This window comes from Nomascus leucogenys, chromosome 13, assembly GCF_006542625.1.
Source record: "Nomascus leucogenys isolate Asia chromosome 13, Asia_NLE_v1, whole genome shotgun sequence".
In the NCBI taxonomy this organism is placed as follows: domain Eukaryota; kingdom Metazoa; phylum Chordata; class Mammalia; order Primates; family Hylobatidae; genus Nomascus; species Nomascus leucogenys.
The window spans coordinates 56,837,485-56,858,109 of NC_044393.1; the positions used below are offsets into that span (position 1 = coordinate 56,837,485).

At 36.4% G+C, this 20,625-nt stretch overlaps 1 protein-coding gene across 3 annotated transcripts; it reads left to right on the forward strand.

The window, feature by feature from the left end:
- The first annotated feature begins 774 nt into the window (after positions 1 to 774).
- Positions 775 to 19,112, forward strand: CBLL1 (Cbl proto-oncogene like 1). 3 transcript variants are annotated; one of them, XM_030825925.1, is made up of 6 exons: positions 775 to 866; positions 5,573 to 5,740; positions 10,147 to 10,247; positions 10,619 to 10,702; positions 12,162 to 12,235; positions 14,869 to 19,112. In XM_030825925.1, exons 1-6 carry the CDS (start codon positions 854 to 856, stop codon positions 15,902 to 15,904), a joined length of 1,476 nt encoding a protein of 491 aa, XP_030681785.1. In that variant the 5' UTR covers positions 775 to 853; the 3' UTR covers positions 15,905 to 19,112. The 3 variants fall into 3 exon arrangements, with proteins under 3 accessions (XP_030681785.1, XP_030681786.1, XP_030681787.1); XM_030825926.1 differs by having other exon boundaries at positions 816 to 866; positions 5,631 to 5,740; XM_030825927.1 differs by lacking the exon at positions 775 to 866 and adding an exon at positions 1,491 to 1,516.
- Positions 19,113 to 20,625: the final 1,513 nt, after the last annotated feature.

Below are 20,625 nucleotides of genomic sequence, written 5' to 3' on the forward strand. Positions count from 1 at the left end.
CCGCACTAGCTCTCCACCCTCCATCCGGCCCTGGCGCCCAGTCCTCAGGTGTTTTGAGATGTTCGTAGCGTCAGAAGCGCTCTCCGTAGAAAGTGAGTGGCAGTCAAGCATTATAAATGTGTTTCAACTGTTTAGAGACTTAAGAGATGGGAACCGGGGCATACACCAAGTCAGCTCTGCGTGGGTCTAGGTAGCTCGTCACGACAAAGCAAAATTTAGACAATAAGCGTTGAGACTTTCCTTCTAGCTCCGAGTTTCACAGCTCCGCCATCCCCTGAGCAACCTCCCACTGGAGGACGCCTTCCGGAGCGCGCGTGTTTACACTTTTCCTACACCAGGCGGAGGAAACAAGCGCTCGCTGACCCCGGGGGATTCCAAACCGTTACTCCGCCCGCCGGGGTGGGGCCAGCGCAACGGCCGAGCCTGCGCAGCCGACCGGCTCCGGGGCCCCCGCGCACTACAAGTTCCAGAAGGCAGCTCTCCGCGGGGGCGGGCGGGCAGTCGCCTTATCTACCTCAGGCTCATTTTTACCACCGCTCTCCCCTTCCCCAGCCCCCCTGGCGTCCTTTCCACAGTTAAAGTCTACTTTCTCTTGAAGCACATGAGGAGAAGCCTTAGCAACCTCGATACCGAAGTTCGTCGCGCGCTCGCTCTTTCTGCCTCTGCCCGAACTATGCCTGAGTCCCTCACTGGAGTTGGGTAGTGGAGGCGAGAAAAGGAAGTCTTTGCAGGCCAAAACTGGGACAACCTGCTCGGACTTCCGCCTCCCGGCCTCCGGAAGGCAGTGCGCACGCGCTCGCTGCGACTCCGGCGCGGTTGACTTCCGCTCCCACTGTGCTCTGCGAGCCGAATCATGGATCACACTGGTAAGGAGGCGGAGGCAGTGGGGGTCCCGGTTCCATGCCCCCTTGGCCGGCCTGGGGCTAGTCGCCCAGCAGGCAAAAGGGATTACGCTCGCCCCACAACACTAGGGTGTGGCAGTGAGAAGAAATCTCACAGATGCCTTCCTGTGCCTGGCAGGGGCCTGCCGTTTCCTGGCCTACCCTCTGGTCTGGTACCTATCTCCTCCGTGCCGGCAACAACCGCTCCTTCTCTGGTTCTGCGGAGCTCCGAGCCCGGACCGGTGGGCGATGTAGGCCTTTGGGAAGGGAGAGCGCCGGCTCTGTTTTATTTAGCCCAGCTGCTCTGGCCTACGTTATGGAGACTGGCGGGTAGATTGCGGTTTCCGAGTCGCGGAATCCTCTTTACGCTGGGAATGGACGGGCGAGAATGGGTTGGAGACTTCCTGCTGTCTCAGTCAGCTTTGGGCGGGTGCTGCAGTGTCGTCTCTCCGATCCTTTATGGACTAGAGAGTTGAAAGAAGGAAGTCTGATAGAGTTTTTGGAATCAAACTCGGAGCAGCTTTTCTACCTAAACCAAAAGCATGCCCCGCGCTTCGGCTGAGGTCCTTACTCATCATTTGAGGGTATTTACAAAGAGGAGCTTAAAATCAAGGCATTTTCATACTTTTCTCCAAGTAAGAGTAGCTCCACCCTTTGTTATGTATTTTCTGGCTTTTGCTTCTTTGTGGTTCTTGGATATTGAATGAGTGCTCTTGGAGTTAACATGTGCCCCATACATTTATAGCGACCATATCACAAATAGAGAAAAAAAGGCTTTTTCTTGAGTATTGAGTTGTCCTCACTCATCAGATATCTACTTGATTTATAATTAGGTGTGTATGTTTATTTATGTAGGTGTGTATGTTTATTTATGCCAGATATATACAGATATCTGTAGGTCGGGAGATGGAGGATGGAATGGTAAACGAGATGGACCAAGTCCGTGATAGAACTTCTGTTTTATGGAGGAACACAGACAAACGTTCTTTTTTTTTAAAATTTATTTTTATTTTTTTAATGTTTGCGAATTATAAGTATCTTGAAGAAAATAAACGAGTGCTGTGGAGAGATTCATAGGACGAAATTTCAGAGAGCGTTGTTAGGAATGGTCTTTGTGGAAGCTAAGATCTGATGGATGAGAAGAACCCAGCCCTGGAAAAAAAGCAAGAGGAAGAGCATTGTCCAGCAAGTGCAAAGGCACTGAGGTAGGAAGATATAGTGAAGTCAGCTGCAGCCTAGTAATAGCCAGAGGGTAAGAGTCCTGAAGTGAGATTGGAAAGGAGGGTGGCAGACACATCATTCAGGTCGTTGAAAGCCATGGTAAACGTTTGAATTTTAATTTAAGTGAATATGAAGCCATTGAACAGAAGTAGAGGAGGAACACAATCTCTTTAAAAAAATATAATAGGCTGTTCTATGGAGAATGGTGTAAGAGAGGGAGGTAAGAATGATGGAAAATAGCTGATTGCAGTAGACGGGAAGGGAAGGTTGGTTTGGTGAAAATGAAGGAGAATAGGCAGCTTCAGTAAATACTTTGGTGGTGTTTGAAGGAATGTGAGAGAAAGGAGAAATGCCTAGGTTTTTGGTTTGAGCAATTAGGTAGTGTCCATTATTCAGTTGAGGAAAACTTGGGGCAGAGAACAATCTTTTTTTTGTAGAGGTGAGACGGGAATTTGGGAACAAGTGTTTGGTCTTGGACTGCTAGTGTGAGATAACTATTGAGACACGGGAGAGATGCCAAGTGGAGATGAGAGGAAAGATCTGCACTGAAAATACGTATTTGGAAGTTAGTACCTTTATCTATAGCTGGTATTTTAAAGCATGAGGACAGATGAGACCATTTAAGAAGGGTGTGTTCAGAAGAAAAGCCGGCCTAGAACCAGGCTGTAAAGAATTCCAGTGTTTGGGAATTTATAGAGTTGAAACTGGGATTTTGATGTTAGAATAGCAAACATTCAACTTTAGGAAAATAATTCTTATTTGAGCCCACTACTGGAATTGTGAGTCAAGTTCCTGCCATAGTTTGGAGGCTGTTATGTTAGGAAATCATAATAGGGGTGGGTGTAAAGAGTGTTTATTATCTTAATTCTTGAAGTGTAGAGATGGCCTGAGGAAGTAAAACTCATCGTAACATGAAAATACTCACGAATGAGCTGACCACTTAAAAAATTAGTTCCCGCTCAGATGTCCCTTCTGCTTAACACTAGCTTCTTACGTATTTTATTTTTTTAATGAATCAATCTCTTTGATATTTAGTATCAGAAGACAGTATCAAATACTGTGTATTGATTGTGAAATAAAATTATAAACCTTGCAGAAGATTCTGGTTTTCATGAAATTCATAAACATGAATTTGATAATTGTTTAAATCACAGAGCCTTTGACAAAGAGGAAATGCCACTTAGCTAGATAATTGAAGAAACAGGATAGGCATCTCAAAAGAATAATTTCAATATTAAAGGATTAAGAGGTCCTTGGGGAAATTGATGAAACCCTTGAACATTATGCAAAAATGACCCATTTTATGATCATACTGAAACATTCAAATGTAAAAATGAAGGTGTTCTAATAGAACCTTGCCAGAAAAATTACTCCAAGCGGCTTCCAATTAACACTAGATTTATTCTTTGGTCATTCTAAGCATTAGCACTTCTGTAACTGTATCCCAGATTTTGTTGAAGATCCCAGATTTTGTAAAATATTTGTTGGTTCCTTTTATTCAAGATAAAAATCCCCAATCTTTTTTAAACTATATAATATGGAAGTGTTGTGCCTTTTTAAAGTGAATTTATCTTAAGTGGCCAGTAGTCCTTAGTCACTTTCTATGTAATATCTAAGAAATTTTTGTTGTTAAGGACTTTATAATTTATTACTGTATTCAAAAGGAAATAGTGCTTTATGTTCTGATTCTTAATTTAAAAACAACAAAAAGCAAAAAATTCCCAAAGAAACCCAGAATGTTACCACTATTAAATGCTGTACCTCATGAACTTGAATCTGAAGCAAAGTGGGAAGGGCCAGCCAGCTCTTGAAGGTGGTAGACTATGCAAGCAACAGTAGAGACCTCAAGTGTTCAGGATGGTGTGAAAAGGACTTGTAATGAAGTGTTGGTATTTTCATTATTCACAAAGGTAAAACGATTAAGCCATTTTGATATTTGAATATTTAATATTTGAGGGACAGCATTGAACTGATTATATGTCTACAACGACTTGCTTTTTAGTTCATTGGAATGTCAGGAATACTTTTTGAGCAAGGAAAAAAGTCATTCATATTTTGGCCAGTGCATTGCTTATAAGTACTTTTACATACATAAGCAACTACAATGAAAACAGATCAAATACATTAATCAGCTTGTGAGTCTATTTAATGGTGTTGAAAGCTGATCAAGTTGGGTTTACCCTAACTCAAGATTCTAGCTAACCATGTAATTCCGCCCCCACTTGTTTTAGGATTAGCTGTTATAAGAGTAGAAAGTAGACTGAAAGATAATTAAAATAATCGTTAAGGACCCATTTTTAATTTTGTTTGATATATTATTCAGAAAAACTGCAAATGAATGTGAACTTAGTGTGTGTCTGTAATCCTAGTAGCCTTGGAGGCCATCGGTACTAGCTTACTACTTCCAAATTTGGCTTTGCTGAATTTAATGTGGATGGTTTGGCTATCAATCTTGACTGTAATATTTTCTGCAGGGGCAGTTATACAACCTTGTTCAATAACTTGTCATGTTTAAAACACTACAGATTTAAAAATACGTTATTTGTATTTCCTATTTTAAATATTTTCCTTTTTGTCTTTAGTAGGTCAAGTTAAGTATTTTCTGTATTATATCTTTTCATCTACTTGAAAAAAGGTAACTCTTAAGCTTTAGATGGAGTCAGTTCTATGAAATAATAATACTGTTACTCATGGGACAAGAATTAATTTATTCTATAGACAATAACAAGCAAAGACTCCAGGGACTAGAAAGTGACAGTTGTTTAGACCTAGTTGTAGTACAGGAACTTTGCATCCTCTTAAATTATAATTTTCCATTGCAGTGCCGACTAAGAACTCAGTCACATGTTACAGCACAAATACATTATTGCATGTTTTTACTACTAAATGGTATAATGATTTTTACTATATTTCTGAATGATTTTTAGAATACTTATTTTACACTTAAGGAATAATCACATTTCTAAACTTCATTTTCAAATGCATTATTTAATTTTGCCTTCATCAGTGTTAGTAAGTTCAGTTTACTAAATTTATTTTCTGCTTTGCATGCTTGACGATCAGACATGGAGATAGGGATGGTTTTCTTTCTTTTTCTCCTTCTTACTCTTTTTCTTTCAAAAAATTCTATTGTAGTTCAAGACAGTGGTTCTTGGGTTCGTGAATGGTTTCATGTTTCTGTAAACTTCTCTGGAATTATATGAAAAATTTTATTCATTTTTCTAGGGAGAGGTCCTATAACTTTTATCAATTTCTTAAAGGATTCCATATCTCAAAAAGGGTTAAAAAGCATTGCCTTAAGTGTTGATCCAAAATAAATAAAATTAGCAGTTAAACTTAATGTAATATTGAAAATCAGAACCCAGATCTTTAACCTTGATGATGTTAGGTATGTTGTTTTAATACCTGTGGCAGAATAATCTTTAAAAAGAAAAACTAAAAGAAATTACAACTTTTTTTTCCTAACATAGACAATGAGTTACAAGGCACTAATAGTTCTGGATCCTTGGGTGGTCTTGATGTTCGCAGACGAATTCCTATAAAGCTCATCTCCAAACAAGCAAACAAAGCGAAACCTGCACCGCGAACTCAAAGGACTATAAGCAGGATGCCTGCAAAGGCTCCACCTGGTGATGAAGGTAATTTGTTTAACTAATAGGTCCAACACTCTCTGTTTTATCTGATTGCTCCGGACAGTCTGTGTGATCTTATAGCTACCTCTTTTTATCTTACATATTCTATTCATTCTTCAACCTTCTTGTTTGACTTCTCATTGTAGCACATTGTATTTTTATTTTCTTTTATAAATATTTTTGATTTGGTTCTTTTGTTGTTGAAAGCAATACTGCCCATTGTTCAATAATCTCAACAGTATTGCAGAAAGCATAACATTAAAAGTAAAATCCTTCTATCCAAAGATTATCCCTGTTGACTTTTTTTATATAGAAGTATTAATTTTTTATGTGTAGTTGCCATTTTTTCATGTAATATGCATTTTAGATTTTTTTCTTACCAGTACATACAGATGTACCTCATTAAAAAAATAGGTTTGGGTATTTATAGATATACCATAATTTATTTAACAGTTTCTCCAGATTTTTCTGTTACAAAAAACGTTGCACCAAATATTCTTGGGCATACAGTTTAGTATGTACACTTTGTAGAATTTGTTCTTTGCACAGATTTGGCCTTTTTTTTTTTTAATTCCAAAGACTTTAAAACTACAAATTTGGATATTTTAAAACTTGATAGATACTGTGGATTTTAGAGTTTGACAAATACTGTCAAATTGCTCTTCAAAAAAGGTATGTTAGTTTTTACTGCCATACACAAATAGTGAGTACTGGAAATCTTTTAAAATTTTTGTTTTGATGTAAATTTATTTTAATTATGAAAGAGCGTATATTTTTTCATAGTATTGGTCATTCTTGTTTAGATCCTTTCTTCTGAGTTCTTTGTAAATTAATAGAATTTTTGTTATATGTTATGTATGTGCGTGTGTGTATATTTAAATATTTTTTGTTTGTTTTTGTTTTTTTTTGAGACTGGGTCTTACTCTGTTGCCCGGGCTGGAGTGCAGTGGTGGCATCATGGCTCGATATTCCAGGCTCAAGTGATCTTTCTCCTCAGTCTCCTGAGTAGCTGGGTCTACAGGTGCATCCCACCTGCCTGGCTAATTTTTTATATTTAATTTTTGTAGTGATGGCGTCTTGCTATGTTGCCCAGGCTGGTTTTGAACTCCTGGGCTCAATAGTCCTTCTCCTTAGCCTCCCAAGGTGCTGGGATTACAGGCGTGAGCCACTGTGCCTGGTCTATATTGTATATATTCTTCATTTGTCTTTTGAATTTTGTATACAAAATATTTATTGGAGGGAATCTTTTTTTTGTTTGTTTGTTTGTTTTTTGTTTTGAGATGGAGTCTTGCACTGTCGCCCAGGCTGGAATGCAGTGGTGTGATCTCGGCTCACTGCAAGCTCTACCTCCCGGGTTCACGCCATTCTTCGGCCTCAGCCTCCTGAGTAGCTGGGACTATAGACGCCCGTCACCACGCCCGGCTAATTTTTGTATTTTTAGTAGAGACGGGGTTTCACTGTGTTAGCCAGGATGGTCTCGATCTCCTGACCTCACGATCTGCCCGCCTCGGCCCCCCAAAGTCTGGGATTACAGTTATTGCAGAAAATCTTGAAGATTCTATGTAGTCAGATATCCAGTTTTTGCTTTTATGACTTCTGGGTTTTGTGACATTATTTGAAAGGCCTTCCCCTATTTCACTAGTATAAAAGAGTTTTTCCATGTTACCCTTGATTACAGGTTAGCAAACTATGTCTGTGGGCCAAATTTAGCCCTGTTTTTGTAAACAATTTTATTGGAACACAGCTATGCTCATTCGTTTAAGTATTATCTATGGGGGCTTTCACACTATAATGGTAGAGTTGAGTAATTGTGATTGAGACCATATGGTCCACAAAGCCTAAATATTTACTATTTAGCCTTTCACAGAAAAAGTTCACTGATACTGCTTTAGAACATTTATGGATATGTATTTGGTTATTAAGGGGAAAAAAGGTGGGGTCTGGCTTTTTTTTTCCCCCTGAAACATTGTTGCAACTCTTTTCCTTGCTGAATAGGAATTTTACTGTTATCATATATATGTTAAAGCAGCAGTCCCCAATCTTTCTGGCACCAGGACTGGTTTCGTGGAAGACAGTTTTTCCACAGATGGAGAGTGACGGCAGGGTGCGGGGAGTGGTTTCGGGATGCAACTGTTACGTTAGTTAGATTCTGGTAAGGAGCACCAACCTAGATCCCTCTCTTGCATGGTTCACAATAGGGTTTGTGTTCCTATGAGAATCTAATGCAGCTGCTGATCTGACTGGAGGCAGAAGGAGAGGTCAAGTGGTAATGCTCCCTAGCCCTCCCCTCACCTCCTGCTGTGTGGCCGAGTTCCTAACAGGCCAAGGGTACTGGTCCAAGGCCTGGGAGTTGGGGACCCCTGTATTAAAAGTATTTTTTTGTATTTCTAGACTTTCTATTCTATTCCAGAACTAGAATATTCTATTCTAGTTATTGATATTGATAAATGCATTCTGTTCTATTGTCTGTATTTATTTTGTGGAATCAAACTGCTTTAGTTACAACATACATTATGGTTTATTTTATTGTAGGGTTCCTCTCCCATCTAAACAAGCATATTTGAAGTCAAAATGTTAGAAATCGTGTTAGTAATAACCTAGGGCCGCTGTTGCAGTACCTCTAATTTAGGGTCACTCCTGCTTTGGCTTTTTTTAAAAAAATAGTTTTTTAAAACAACACGGTAGTGTACAAATACATTCTTTAATAGTTCAAACAATGCAGAAAAGCCAAAATCCTTTTCTCCCCTTTCCCTCTCGGATTTTGGAGTAAAATAAATTTGTTTTTGATTGTTATTTTCCTAGGCATCAATCAAAATATATATAGTTTAATGATGGGAGTACAGGTGGAACTACTCTGAAAAATGATAATGTGCTCCTAATTTCCTTGGCTGTTATCTCAATAATTTTCTGGTTTGAAAAATTGAATTTCTGCCGGGCGTGGTGGCTCACGCCTGTAATCCCAGCACTTTGGGAGGCCGAGACAGGCGGATCATGAGGTCAGGAGATCGAGACCATCCTGGCTAACACGGTGAAACCTCGTCTCTACTAAAAATACAAAAAATTAGCTGGACGTGGTGGCGGGCGCCTGTAGTCCCAGCTACTCGGGAGGCTGAGGCAGGAGAATCGCTTGAACCTGGGAAGCGGAGCTTGCAGTGAGTGGAGATTGCGCCACTGCACTCCAACCTGGGCGACAGAGTGAGACTCTGTCTCAAAAAAAAAAAAAAAGAAAAATTGAGTTTCCTTATTTTGAATTTTATATCACACCATCTTTTCTAAGGTGTAAATGGGTGATATAGGAGCCTAGGAACACTCAGGTGTAACTTAAAAGAGCATTCTGACTTTGGATTATGCATTCGTATTGGCAGTAATTAAATAGTACACTGAAGTGTCTATCAGCTTCAAAAACTTCTTGCATCATTATTTGTGTGTTAATGTGAATGTGTCTCTGTGTGTGTGTGTGTCTATGTCTGTCTATAGGTGCTGTAATTTAGTCATGTGGGTAAAGTTAAAACTTGTGTGCTTGGCTACTCTGTTTACCAGTTCTAGGGCCAAAAGAGTCGTGAGAAGCCTGGCTCCTTGGAGGGATATATTTGTCTGCTCAGCTTTACTTTAGGTAATTGGATTCTACCTAGAATTCCCATCAGACTGTTGATTGGTTTTGTGTTCTTTTGTAGGAAATGAGAAGATTGCCATCAACTTTTTAATTAGGCCAGAGAAATTGAGCCCCTTTCATCTTCATATATCTTAAGTTTATTGATATTGATAAATGCATTGTAGGAAAGGATACATAAGATATGATATGGCTCCTGTTGTTTGGGTAATTAATCAGGGAGTGGTTTTAATTGACAGGATGAAATATGAATATGTTAAAGTGTCTAAATCACTCATTTGAGGGCTAAAGAAGAGGATAACTTGTTGGCGAATAAAATCCATAGAATGCTTTATGTTTTCATTATACTATTGGCAATAAAATCAGTCTCTTAGCATACCATTTTTGTAGCTAGACTAGAATAAATGGTGATCAATATCTTAAAAATTTGTGCAACAAGCATGATAATCAGTAAAGTTTTACATTAGAAATAGTTTCATGAATTGATAAGAGCATTTGAATGGGAGTCAAGAGTTCTGAGGTCTGTTCCTGGCTTTGCCACTTATCTTCTATATGTTGAGTTATTATGGGTCTCCATACAGTAATATTCTCAATAATGAAGTAAAAGAGTTGGACTAGATCACCAAGATCACTTCTAACTGATGTTTTTAACTAATCTTGATTGTCTTATTCTTAGAAAAGCTTTGAAAGGCATCACATGGGCTTTTTAGTGATGAAAAGGTCTATTTTGCCATGTATATGTGCTTCCAAAATGAAATTTGAGATTTGGAAAGTTAATGGGCAATACTTTTTTTTTTCTCAGAAGGATTTGATTATAATGAAGAAGAACGGTATGACTGTAAAGGGGGTGAGCTGTTTGGAAATCAGCGAAGATTTCCTGGACACCTTTTTTGGGACTTTCAGGTATAATTAAAAATGAAAAATTGTATTATAATAATAAAACATTTTAAGTATTAAATACTTAAAATGTTTTATTGGAGTAATGCACAATACATAAAGAATGTTATGAACTTGTTATAACTATGATTTTCAGCACATACAAATCATTTAATACTCCATTTGAAGTAATTTTCAGTAAAATCAATAGCTATTAACACTAAGAAGAAAAACTAATGGTATCACAGCTAATGGTGGGGAATAAATGGAGATTATACCAAGAAGCTTCTATTTCTAATTGTTTTTAACAACTTTTATAAAATATTGACCAATTCATTGTGTAGATACAATCTTTAGAATTGTGTAAGAAGGTAATTTTAATTATATCATTTCAACAGATAAACATCTTAGGTGAAAAGGATGATACACCGGTTCATTTCTGTGACAAGTGTGGATTGCCTATTAAAATCTATGGGAGAATGGTAAGTATAATTAAATATTGTTTTTGTAAGTAAGCATTTGCATAGAGGTGGGGTTCTGAAATTTAACTAGATAGGTTTATCACTGTTTAATGACTAAGTTTGCGAAATTTTAAATAAGTATGAAATAACTGAGGGAAGTATTGGAATACTATGAATTTAATATGATTATCTTGACAAATCGTTGAATTCTTGTAAAATATTAAATAAAACTGAAAATTAGAATAATTTCTGAAAACTAATTTCTTTGGAGTGTTTGATACCAGTTAGTTTACAGTTATTCTAGTTTATTAAGGAAAATTTTTTTTCTTAATAAATAGAACAAGACTGCTTATTTTTGAAGGCCACAATTTTTTCCATAAAACTGCATTAATAGTATTTATAATTTCTCTTTTTTTCCTGAGGCTCAGAGAGGTTTAATAGTAATTATTATTTCTGAAAATTGAATTCTAATCATTAAAAAATTTTACAATCCTAACTGTAATTTTATAGTAATTTTCACATTTCTTCCCTCCAAAAAAGATAGTTTTGCATTTGCCTTTAGAAAAAAAATTTGAATTCAGTAACATACCTGTGATGGTAGATGGCGTGGATTATGCAGTTGCTTTGCTCTACATCATAGTAAAGAAATAGTAACAGGCTGTGAATTTAAAAATGTGGTTCTAACATCATTTAATGTATCCTTCTGATTGATTTTTAGATTTTTATTAGTCAGTTAACTTAAAACTACCAGAGGAAGATGCTGCTTATGTTAAATATAGGACATACTTGTCCTATAATATTTTACTGCGTTGGAATAGTTTCAGGAGAAACAAGATTAAAAAAAAACACACACACATAATTAAAGTATTCTTCAGGAGCTTTTGACCTGCAGGGGGCTGGGTATGGTGGCTCACACCTATAATCCCAGGGCTTTGGGAGGCTCAGGTGGGAGGATTGCCAGAGGCCGGGAGTTTGGGACCAGCCTGGACAACTTAGCAAGACCCTGTCTCTACAATAAAATAAAATAATTAGCCTTGTGTGGTGGCACACACCTGTGTTCCTAGCTATTCTGGAGGCTGAGGTGGGAACATCAGCCAGGAGTTTGAGGTTACAGTGAGCTGTGATCACACCACTGGACTCCAGCCTGGGCAACAGAGCAAGATCTGTTTCTTAAAAAAAAAAAAAAAAAGGAAAAAAACGTGTGGGGACCATAGGTGAGATTTATAGGGTTTACACTTCCAGAAAGTATAAGCAAATGCGTATGTGTACATTTATTGGGAAAAGAGCCATAGTTTTTGTCATGTTCTCAAAAGGCTTTGTGATTGAAAAAGGTTATTATAATTAGTACTTAATAAATGTTCATTTTAACAGGTATTCTCAAGTGTCTTCTAAGCCTTATGTATAGGTCACTATATATATATTTTTTAAAAAAATATTTTAAGTTCTTATATGCTTAACTGTAATATGTCTTTGTTTACAGATTCCATGCAAGCATGTTTTTTGCTATGACTGTGCTATTTTACATGAAAAAAAGGGAGATAAGATGTGTCCAGGGTAAGAAAAGATTATCATTACCTTTTTTAAATAATAAAGTTTTAGTGCAATGATTTGTAAGTTGGATTGAAGGTTAGGGAGTGATATAAATCAGGCAGGAGATCAAACATACAGACATGGCTAATCTTTTTCTGTGAGCCCAGCTTGCTTTAAGTTTCTCTTTAATATAGGGCAAGGTAGCCACTGTCAGTCAACTCAGTTGGTCAAAATGAAATCTGTTTGCCATTATAGAAGTATTACTATAAACAAATAGTTACTTTTTTTGGTGGGACATTAAAGAAGTATTAAGATATATTGAGAGCAAAGACTCCAGAATTAGAATTCCTGGGTTCGAATCCTTGTTCTGCTATTTATTAGCTGTTCTACTGTCATAGGCTATTCTTTATTGATAAAATGAGCCTGATAATAGTACCTACCTCCTTGAGGTATTTTTAGGATTAAATGAGGTTATATATATATATATCATATGTACACACATACACACATCTAGTAGCTGGCATATAGTAAGCACTGTATATATAAGCTCTTGTTACTTTCAAATCTGATTATTTGGAGTATATCTTAGAACACCATCATTACATAGTCTCAAACAAGTTATAAAAAGCTAGATCCATTTTGGGATGGTCTTGAAGAAAACAGAATAAGAATTTTTATATCAGTTCAGAACCCTTGATAAGGAAGGCTTAAGAAAGAATGAGAGATACTTGCTTGGGTTAGCCATAGGCTTCTTAGATCACTTATAACCTGTGCTTAAAGCTACACCAAGATTTGTGGTATTGATTGATAACAAAGCTGTGGACACTTGTCAGCAATGATTCCCTTTTATGATGTAGGAAAATTTGACGTCACCAGGAGAGAAAGGGGTGATTTATTGACAGCTCAGTGACAACTAATTCGCTTGGCATGTTTTTATTAGCATTTTGAAGTAACAGATTATAACATTTGTTCTATGAGTTTAAAAAATATTTCGTTTATAGAATTATAATTCAGGAGAGTTAAGACATTAGAAATATATATCACTTGTTTTTTGGGTGTTTTCTCTCAGGTCTAATTTTTCAACATGGTATACATTCATTTTAAGTTACATAGTAAATTTGATTGCTTCATCGGGATAAAAGATTTCAGATGTGATAAAATATTATTTAGAGGACTTTTAAAGGTTTCCTCTTTTGTATAAGTATTAAAAGGAAATTAAAAGGTACTTATTGTTTAAAGAAATTAGTTCTCAAGGTACTAAATGTAACTAATGTACTGAATATGCTAATCCTTACTAATGGACTAAATGTAACAAAGTACTAAATGTCACACCTCACTTACATGGTCCTCAGTAGCAATTTTAGGACAGAGGCCTATCTGGATTAACAGACCCAGATCAGGAAGTGAAGAAATGGCAATCAGAGTTAAACAGTATATATTACTGTTTTTAAGCACCACCCAAGAGAAAGTGCTTCACATCTTGTTAAGGTGGAGACAGTTCGGTGTTTACAGTGAACTAGCAGCAAGAAGTGTGCCAGATGGCCACTAAAGGGAAGCATAATAACATCAGTAAGGAGTGCCAGCCTTATAGTAAGGATGGAAAGATAGACACAACTCAAAATCAAGAGTATAGAGCCATTTAATATAGTGTCAAATGATCTGACACACATATTCAATGATAATTGCTTATATATATATACACACACATTTTTATATAGTGCTTAATTGGGGATTAAATACTGTCACTCTCGTTTCATTTGATATTAAGAATATTCTTTTAAGTAATATGAAATAGATATAAAAACATTGTGAAGTAGGTAGATACTTTAACCTCATTGTACAAATGAAGAAACAAACTCAGAAATGGTTCAATGACTTCAAATTACTGAGCCAATACCAGATCCAAGATCTTCAGATTCCTATTTCAGTCCTCTTTCCCCACTGTGTCAAGAAAGCTGTAATGGCAAGTATGGATTAAATATGGTAAATGAAAAATAGTTATAATTTTTACCCTGAGTTTTTAAGAAAATGTTAAGTTAAATTTAGTGCTCACAAATTAGAAAGTTAGGAAAGTGTAAATTTGTCTGACGGTTCAGAAAAAACCCTTCTTTAAAGGACTTTTAATAGTCAAGGCTTGGATTGAAATTGTTTATGTTTAATGTTAAGAACCCTAATGATGAGGCTGATGTTACTTGTTGTAGTCCTTGCAATGTCTTCTACTTACTGTTTTCCACTTAGTATTATTTACTCAACAAACAGTTATCACTCAATAATACCATACAAGTTTGAATTCCGTGATTGTAAGTAATCAACCCGTTGGTTTTTTTCTTGCTGGTTTTTTTGGCAAATGGATGCAAAAAGTACAATTGTTTGAGAAAATTGGATAAATTCTAGGCCTTGGGAAGAATGAGGTCTCTTCTTGAAACATACTGTTTGATATTAGGAGTTCTGAAGTTGACAGAAATGCCTATGCTTAATGGCTAATAGATAACAAAGTAGGGAAGATTAAAGGTTCACATAGAATAACTAACTTCTAATTGTGGACTTTTGCTATGTTTATGTAACAGTCAAATTTTAAAAACAGGCATATTTTTGAAAATTACATACTTTTTTATATTCTCTTTTAGTAAATCACGTTTTTCTCCCTTCTAATTTAGCTGTAGTGATCCTGTGCAGCGAATTGAGCAGTGTACACGAGGTTCTCTCTTCATGTGTAGCATTGTTCAAGGGTGCAAGAGAACATATTTGTCTCAGAGAGACTTACAGGCTCATATCAACCATCGCCATATGAGAGCTGGAAAACCTGTTACCCGTGCTTCACTTGAAAATGTTCATCCTCCTATTGCCCCACCACCAACAGAAATCCCTGAGCGTTTTATAATGCCACCAGACAAGCACCATATGAGCCATATTCCGCCAAAGCAGCACATCATGATGCCACCACCTCCTTTGCAACATGTGCCACATGAGCACTATAATCAGCCACATGAGGATATTCGTGCTCCTCCAGCAGAATTGTCCATGGCTCCACCTCCACCTCGATCGGTCAGTCAGGAAACCTTTCGTATTTCAACAAGAAAACACAGCAATTTAATAACCGTCCCTATTCAGGATGACTCAAATTCAGGTGCTAGAGAACCACCACCTCCTGCCCCAGCACCTGCTCACCATCATCCTGAATATCAGGGTCAACCAGTGGTATCGCACCCTCATCATATTATGCCTCCACAGCAACATTATGCACCACCCCCACCTCCTCCACCACCAATAAGCCATCCAATGCCACATCCTCCCCAGGCTGCAGGTACTCCTCACTTGGTATATAGCCAAGCTCCACCTCCACCAATGACCTCTGCTCCACCACCAATAACCCCTCCCCCTGGACATATTATTGCCCAGATGCCACCTTATATGAATCATCCTCCTCCAGGACCTCCCCCACCTCAACATGGTGGTCCACCTGTAACTGCACCCCCTCCTCACCATTATAATCCTAACTCATTACCCCAGTTCACTGAAGATCAAGGAACTCTGAGCCCTCCATTTACACAACCAGGGGGAATGAGTCCTGGTATATGGCCTGCACCAAGAGGGCCACCTCCTCCTCCACGATTGCAGGGTCCGCCTTCTCAAACCCCACTTCCTGGACCACATCATCCAGATCAGACGAGATATAGACCGTATTACCAATGATAATAGTATTTTGAACTGAAGATATGAGGAGGAAAAAAACTTATATATAGTCAATCTTTTAATTAAGCTTTGACTGTTTTGGGAAGGAAAAGTACCTCTTACTGAGGTAGTATAAAACAATTAGGGTCTTGTTTCTTAAAATGGTTTTAAATCTTGACCTTAAGATTGATTTCAAGTACCATACTGTAGTACAGATAAGTGGCTCAGTTGAGCACAGCTATATTTTAACATCTCTTTGTTCCCCTAGTTTAGTAAATTGACCCAGAGGTGACCATTTGTAAAAAATTCGAAAAAATTTTTCATTGTTTTACTTCAAAAGTATTGTTTTGTTAAACCCAATGTTTAGTTTTTCTTGTGATACATTTTGTTAACCTGTGTAAAAGGATTAAATTTCAATATGGTTGTAAAAATGCGATTTTTATGTGAATTTAAGTGCAGCCACATACTGTTTTTTAAACCATATGTTTTACCACTAATTTCCCAAAGTTATAATAAAATCCTAAAAGTAAAAATCTACTAGAATTTGCTGTAAGGCAGACTGTTAAATGATAGAGAATTATTTCACATTTTAGGCACTGAAATATTGAGGTTTTGAGGTATAGTAAGTATACAATGCACTTCACTTGGATGCCTTTTCATTTTTAGGCAGCCTCAGGAGCACCAAAATACATGGGAATTCTAGTACTAAGATATATTTGTAATGTTAAAAGACATTACTAATTATTTGGAAAGAGATGGCCAAAGTAATCAACTCTACAGGCTTCAAGCTGGGGGGGAATGCTGTTACTCATTAATGCTTTTTTACTGAATGGTCGGAATCACATATGCACCACACATACTGATCTTAAGTAACATTATTTTATAGAACTGTTTAAATGGTGTTATTTAGATGAAATGTGGTCTGTTCATTGTATTAAACTGAATAGGGCTGAATAGGCTTTATGTAATTCTTCATTTCATGGTAGAGTTTGATGCTGTGTTTAAGTGGGTTCTTGTTTATAGGATTTTCAACTACAGTTTGAATGCCATGGAGGAATTTGAATAATGTATTAATGAAGGACATATTCTTGTAATCACAAATTTGCATTTGCTCAGGTTTCATTGCTGTGTGATAGGATTTTTCCTCTAACTTGAAATTTAAACACTTTTATTTCCTACTCCTTTTGTCGGTAAAGCAGTCTGAATTTGGAACATTTTAGCATGGAGTCAACAGTGAAGACTACCAGATAATTTTGTATTGGAGAAGAGGAAATAACAGCTAAATTGTGGATTTCAGTGCTTTACATGGTGCCTTTAGAGTCAGCTTTTACATTATAGGGGCTTGTTATAGTTCAGCTAGGATGACCACTTAACAATTTATACAGAACTCATACGTATAAATCAACATTCTTAGGATATTATTTATATCCTTTGAATAAATCCCTGTGAAGTTTTTCCTCCCCACTAAAATGGTGCATAATAAAACATGAAATGTGTAGTATGCAGATATCATTTATTAGATAGTTTGTAGTGTATACATTTAGAACATACTTCTTTTGACAAAGGGTGATCTGTGCTAATTTACCATTTTATTCTGTCAGGTACAGGTGAAACAGATTCTCATCTTGAATGATCAGATGCAAAATCATTTCTGAACCCTAGAGCAGAAGTTAGAAATAACAAAATGGCCGTTTCAAGCTTGACTGGCCAAAAATAAGTAATAAACTTTCTTGTTTTAAGTCAGGCAAGTGATTTTCTACACTTAGCAGTTTGAAAGTCCAGTGTTAATGCAATATTTCTAGTGAGAAATGCTTGTTATTAAAAGCATGGGAGTGAAATAGTGTGAAATGTTGGTGGTGAGTGCTTCTATCATATTACTGTAGGTACTTGGACTGGTGCAAACTTGATTCCTTTTCATGCCCCTGTTTAGGAGCTATTAAAATATTACTGTTAAAAATCCAAACCATTTGTTCCATATAATAAGAAAATAGCCAAGATCACATTAGAGCTTCTCAACTATTTATGAAGAGCTGTCCTGCTTTTATTGAAAGTCACTAGAGTTGAATGTGGTAAGAAACCACTTAGGCTATGTATTGGATGAGAAAATCAGTATCACGATAAAATTTTGAATTGAGAGAACTCTTGTAGAGTTTTAAAAAAATGATTTATTTTCAATTAGGTTTAAGAAATCTATGTTATGCAGGGAGGCATATCAGATGAATGTTGTAGCAGACAAGTTTTAAATCGTGTTAGACTTGAATTCATCAATTGTTTGAATGAGGGTGGGTGGGTAGAAGGATAACAAAATTACTGTTAGTGTTTCTTTCCTTACGGAAAAAGATGTGAATCCCAGCCTTATTTCAGGGAAGCCTTTGAAGCTATGATGGACATAAGTCTAAATTAAATGTATGTATGTTTCATTATATTGCTCTTAAGACTACTGAGGTGGCAGTTTAATTCTTAAAAACAATAAAATGGAAGCATAAATACTATTTTGCCTAGATGAATTTTTATGTATTGGCACATTTGGGAGAATGCAGAATTTTCCATGTTGATACAACTTACTACAGTAAAATTAAGTTCACTTCTAAAAGATTAAAACCATCAAGTTGAACGTTACATTTCTTCAGTGGCATGTTTATTCAGAGTATAATACAGTATTTTGGGAAATATCTGTTGCAAAGACTGTAAGAAACTATATTCATTTTGCCCTGTAAAAACTACTTGCTCAAAATTATCGTGTAAATACTAGTTAGATACCACTGAAATGTAAATAGAAGAGATATTTGAACATATCTTTAAACTCAGTAAGAGGCTGTATGAAGTATACAGAACTGCCAAAGGCTTTGTTCTGACTAATGTATTGGAAGAGTATCTTTTGTAATCTTTTTGGGAAGACTCTACAGTTCCGTCTTCCATTTTTTGAAAATGCCCCATATTATGAGTACATGAAAAAAGTGCATGAGTACTCAAAGATAGTTCTTCATTAGATTAGCCGTCAAATTAGTATGTGGTGTTAAACATATACTATATTCTGATTGAAGTGTACTTACTCTTCTTCACTGGTTTGTAATTTGCTACATTATGGCCTGGAAACCAATCAGTTTGCTTAATACAGTATATGTGTAATCAAAGCAATATCAGATATACTAGGCTTAACAAGAAGTGGAGATAAGCCAGGTAAAATACTTGGGTGTGATGCTAATAAAACCTAATTTGGATTTTTAAACATCTTGTTTTGATTCATGTCCCTTCAGTTTTCCATCACTGAGGGAAAAAGTTTTAAAGCAGAATTTTTAACACTTTAGTGCTTAATTTTCCCACATCCCCATCTTTAAAAATTTTGAATTTTTTGGCACTGTAGAAGCACAGGGTTGAAACGAACAATAATAAGTCATGGGTTTAGTTCTCACAATTGTGTAGGACTTCTTTAAAAAAATCTGTTCACTTAAAAATGTTAAAACTTTTTTTTTTTGTTTTTTTTGGTAAAAGGATTATTCTGGCTGTGTGATAAGACGAAGGAGTCTAAGATGGAATCGGAGGGACCAGTCAGAAGGGTGTTTTAATAATTTACACAGGAGATGATGGTGGTAACATTACAGGTATCAAGAAGTGGGAAGTGGGTGACTTGTGGAAGGATATACATAAAGATACATATATATGAATTATTTATAAAGTTAAATATCTATTATATATGTTAGATGTGGGTGTATGATAATGAACAAAATAGATGGTCTCTGCCCTTTAGGAGCTTACATTCTAACTTACCCAGGAATTGTTCTTGATAGTCGTCCTTAAATTTTCTTCAGAAATTTTCCTTATATTCAAAGTATTGTGGCCAGGACATAAATCTTAATGTTTAAAAATACATTACCAGAATACATACAAAACCATGAGAGAAAATGTATTTAATTCTGAACATTAGTATTTCCTAGCAGCTTTTCTGGATGTAATTGTACAATGCTAAATTAGTGACTTTGGAACAAATCTGTGGAATGCACCTATAATTATTCCTGAGTTTAGTCCTGTCTTGTAATCAGTTTTTAGTTAGGTTTTAATTTCTTTTGAGAAGTGATGTTTTCTAATATTTAAAAGCCTGGGTTGTGTAGAGTTAGACTGTCCAGACAGATTTCTGGCTTTACCACCTGTGACTATCTAATTTAGACTAGTTACTTGCTCTTTGAGTCTTCATTTACTTTGCTTTTTTAAAAATAGGGGAAATCATAGTACCGACATTATTGGGGCTGTTTTGACAGTTAAATGACTATATTTTAAAAGGAGAGTCAGTAGGATTTCCTGGTGGATTTTTTGGCTTGATCAGCTTAAGAAAAATGGAGTTGTCATTAACTGAGGTAGAAAAAATGCTGTTAGAGCAGATGAAGGGAAGATCAGATCAGCCTTGACATGTTGAAATCCAGATGAAGATGCTAGAAACATGAATTAAATATCCCTCTTTTATATTCTTGTTCATGCAGTGTAGGGTCAGCCATTTAAAAAATTTCATTTACATTTCTAAGTGGTAAGTTCCTGTGTGTAGACAAAAATATGTATCAAGTGCTTAAATAACTTATAAAATAATTTTAAAGATAAACTGCTCAACATGTATTACTTTCACACTTTCTGAATTTCTGTAATGTATTTGTCTCTTCACAAGTTGTTCTGTCTCCCAGTTGCATCCTCTCCCCTCCAATCTTGTTCTGGTTTATATAAGTTTATTTTTATCTTCCAACATGGTCTCTTGA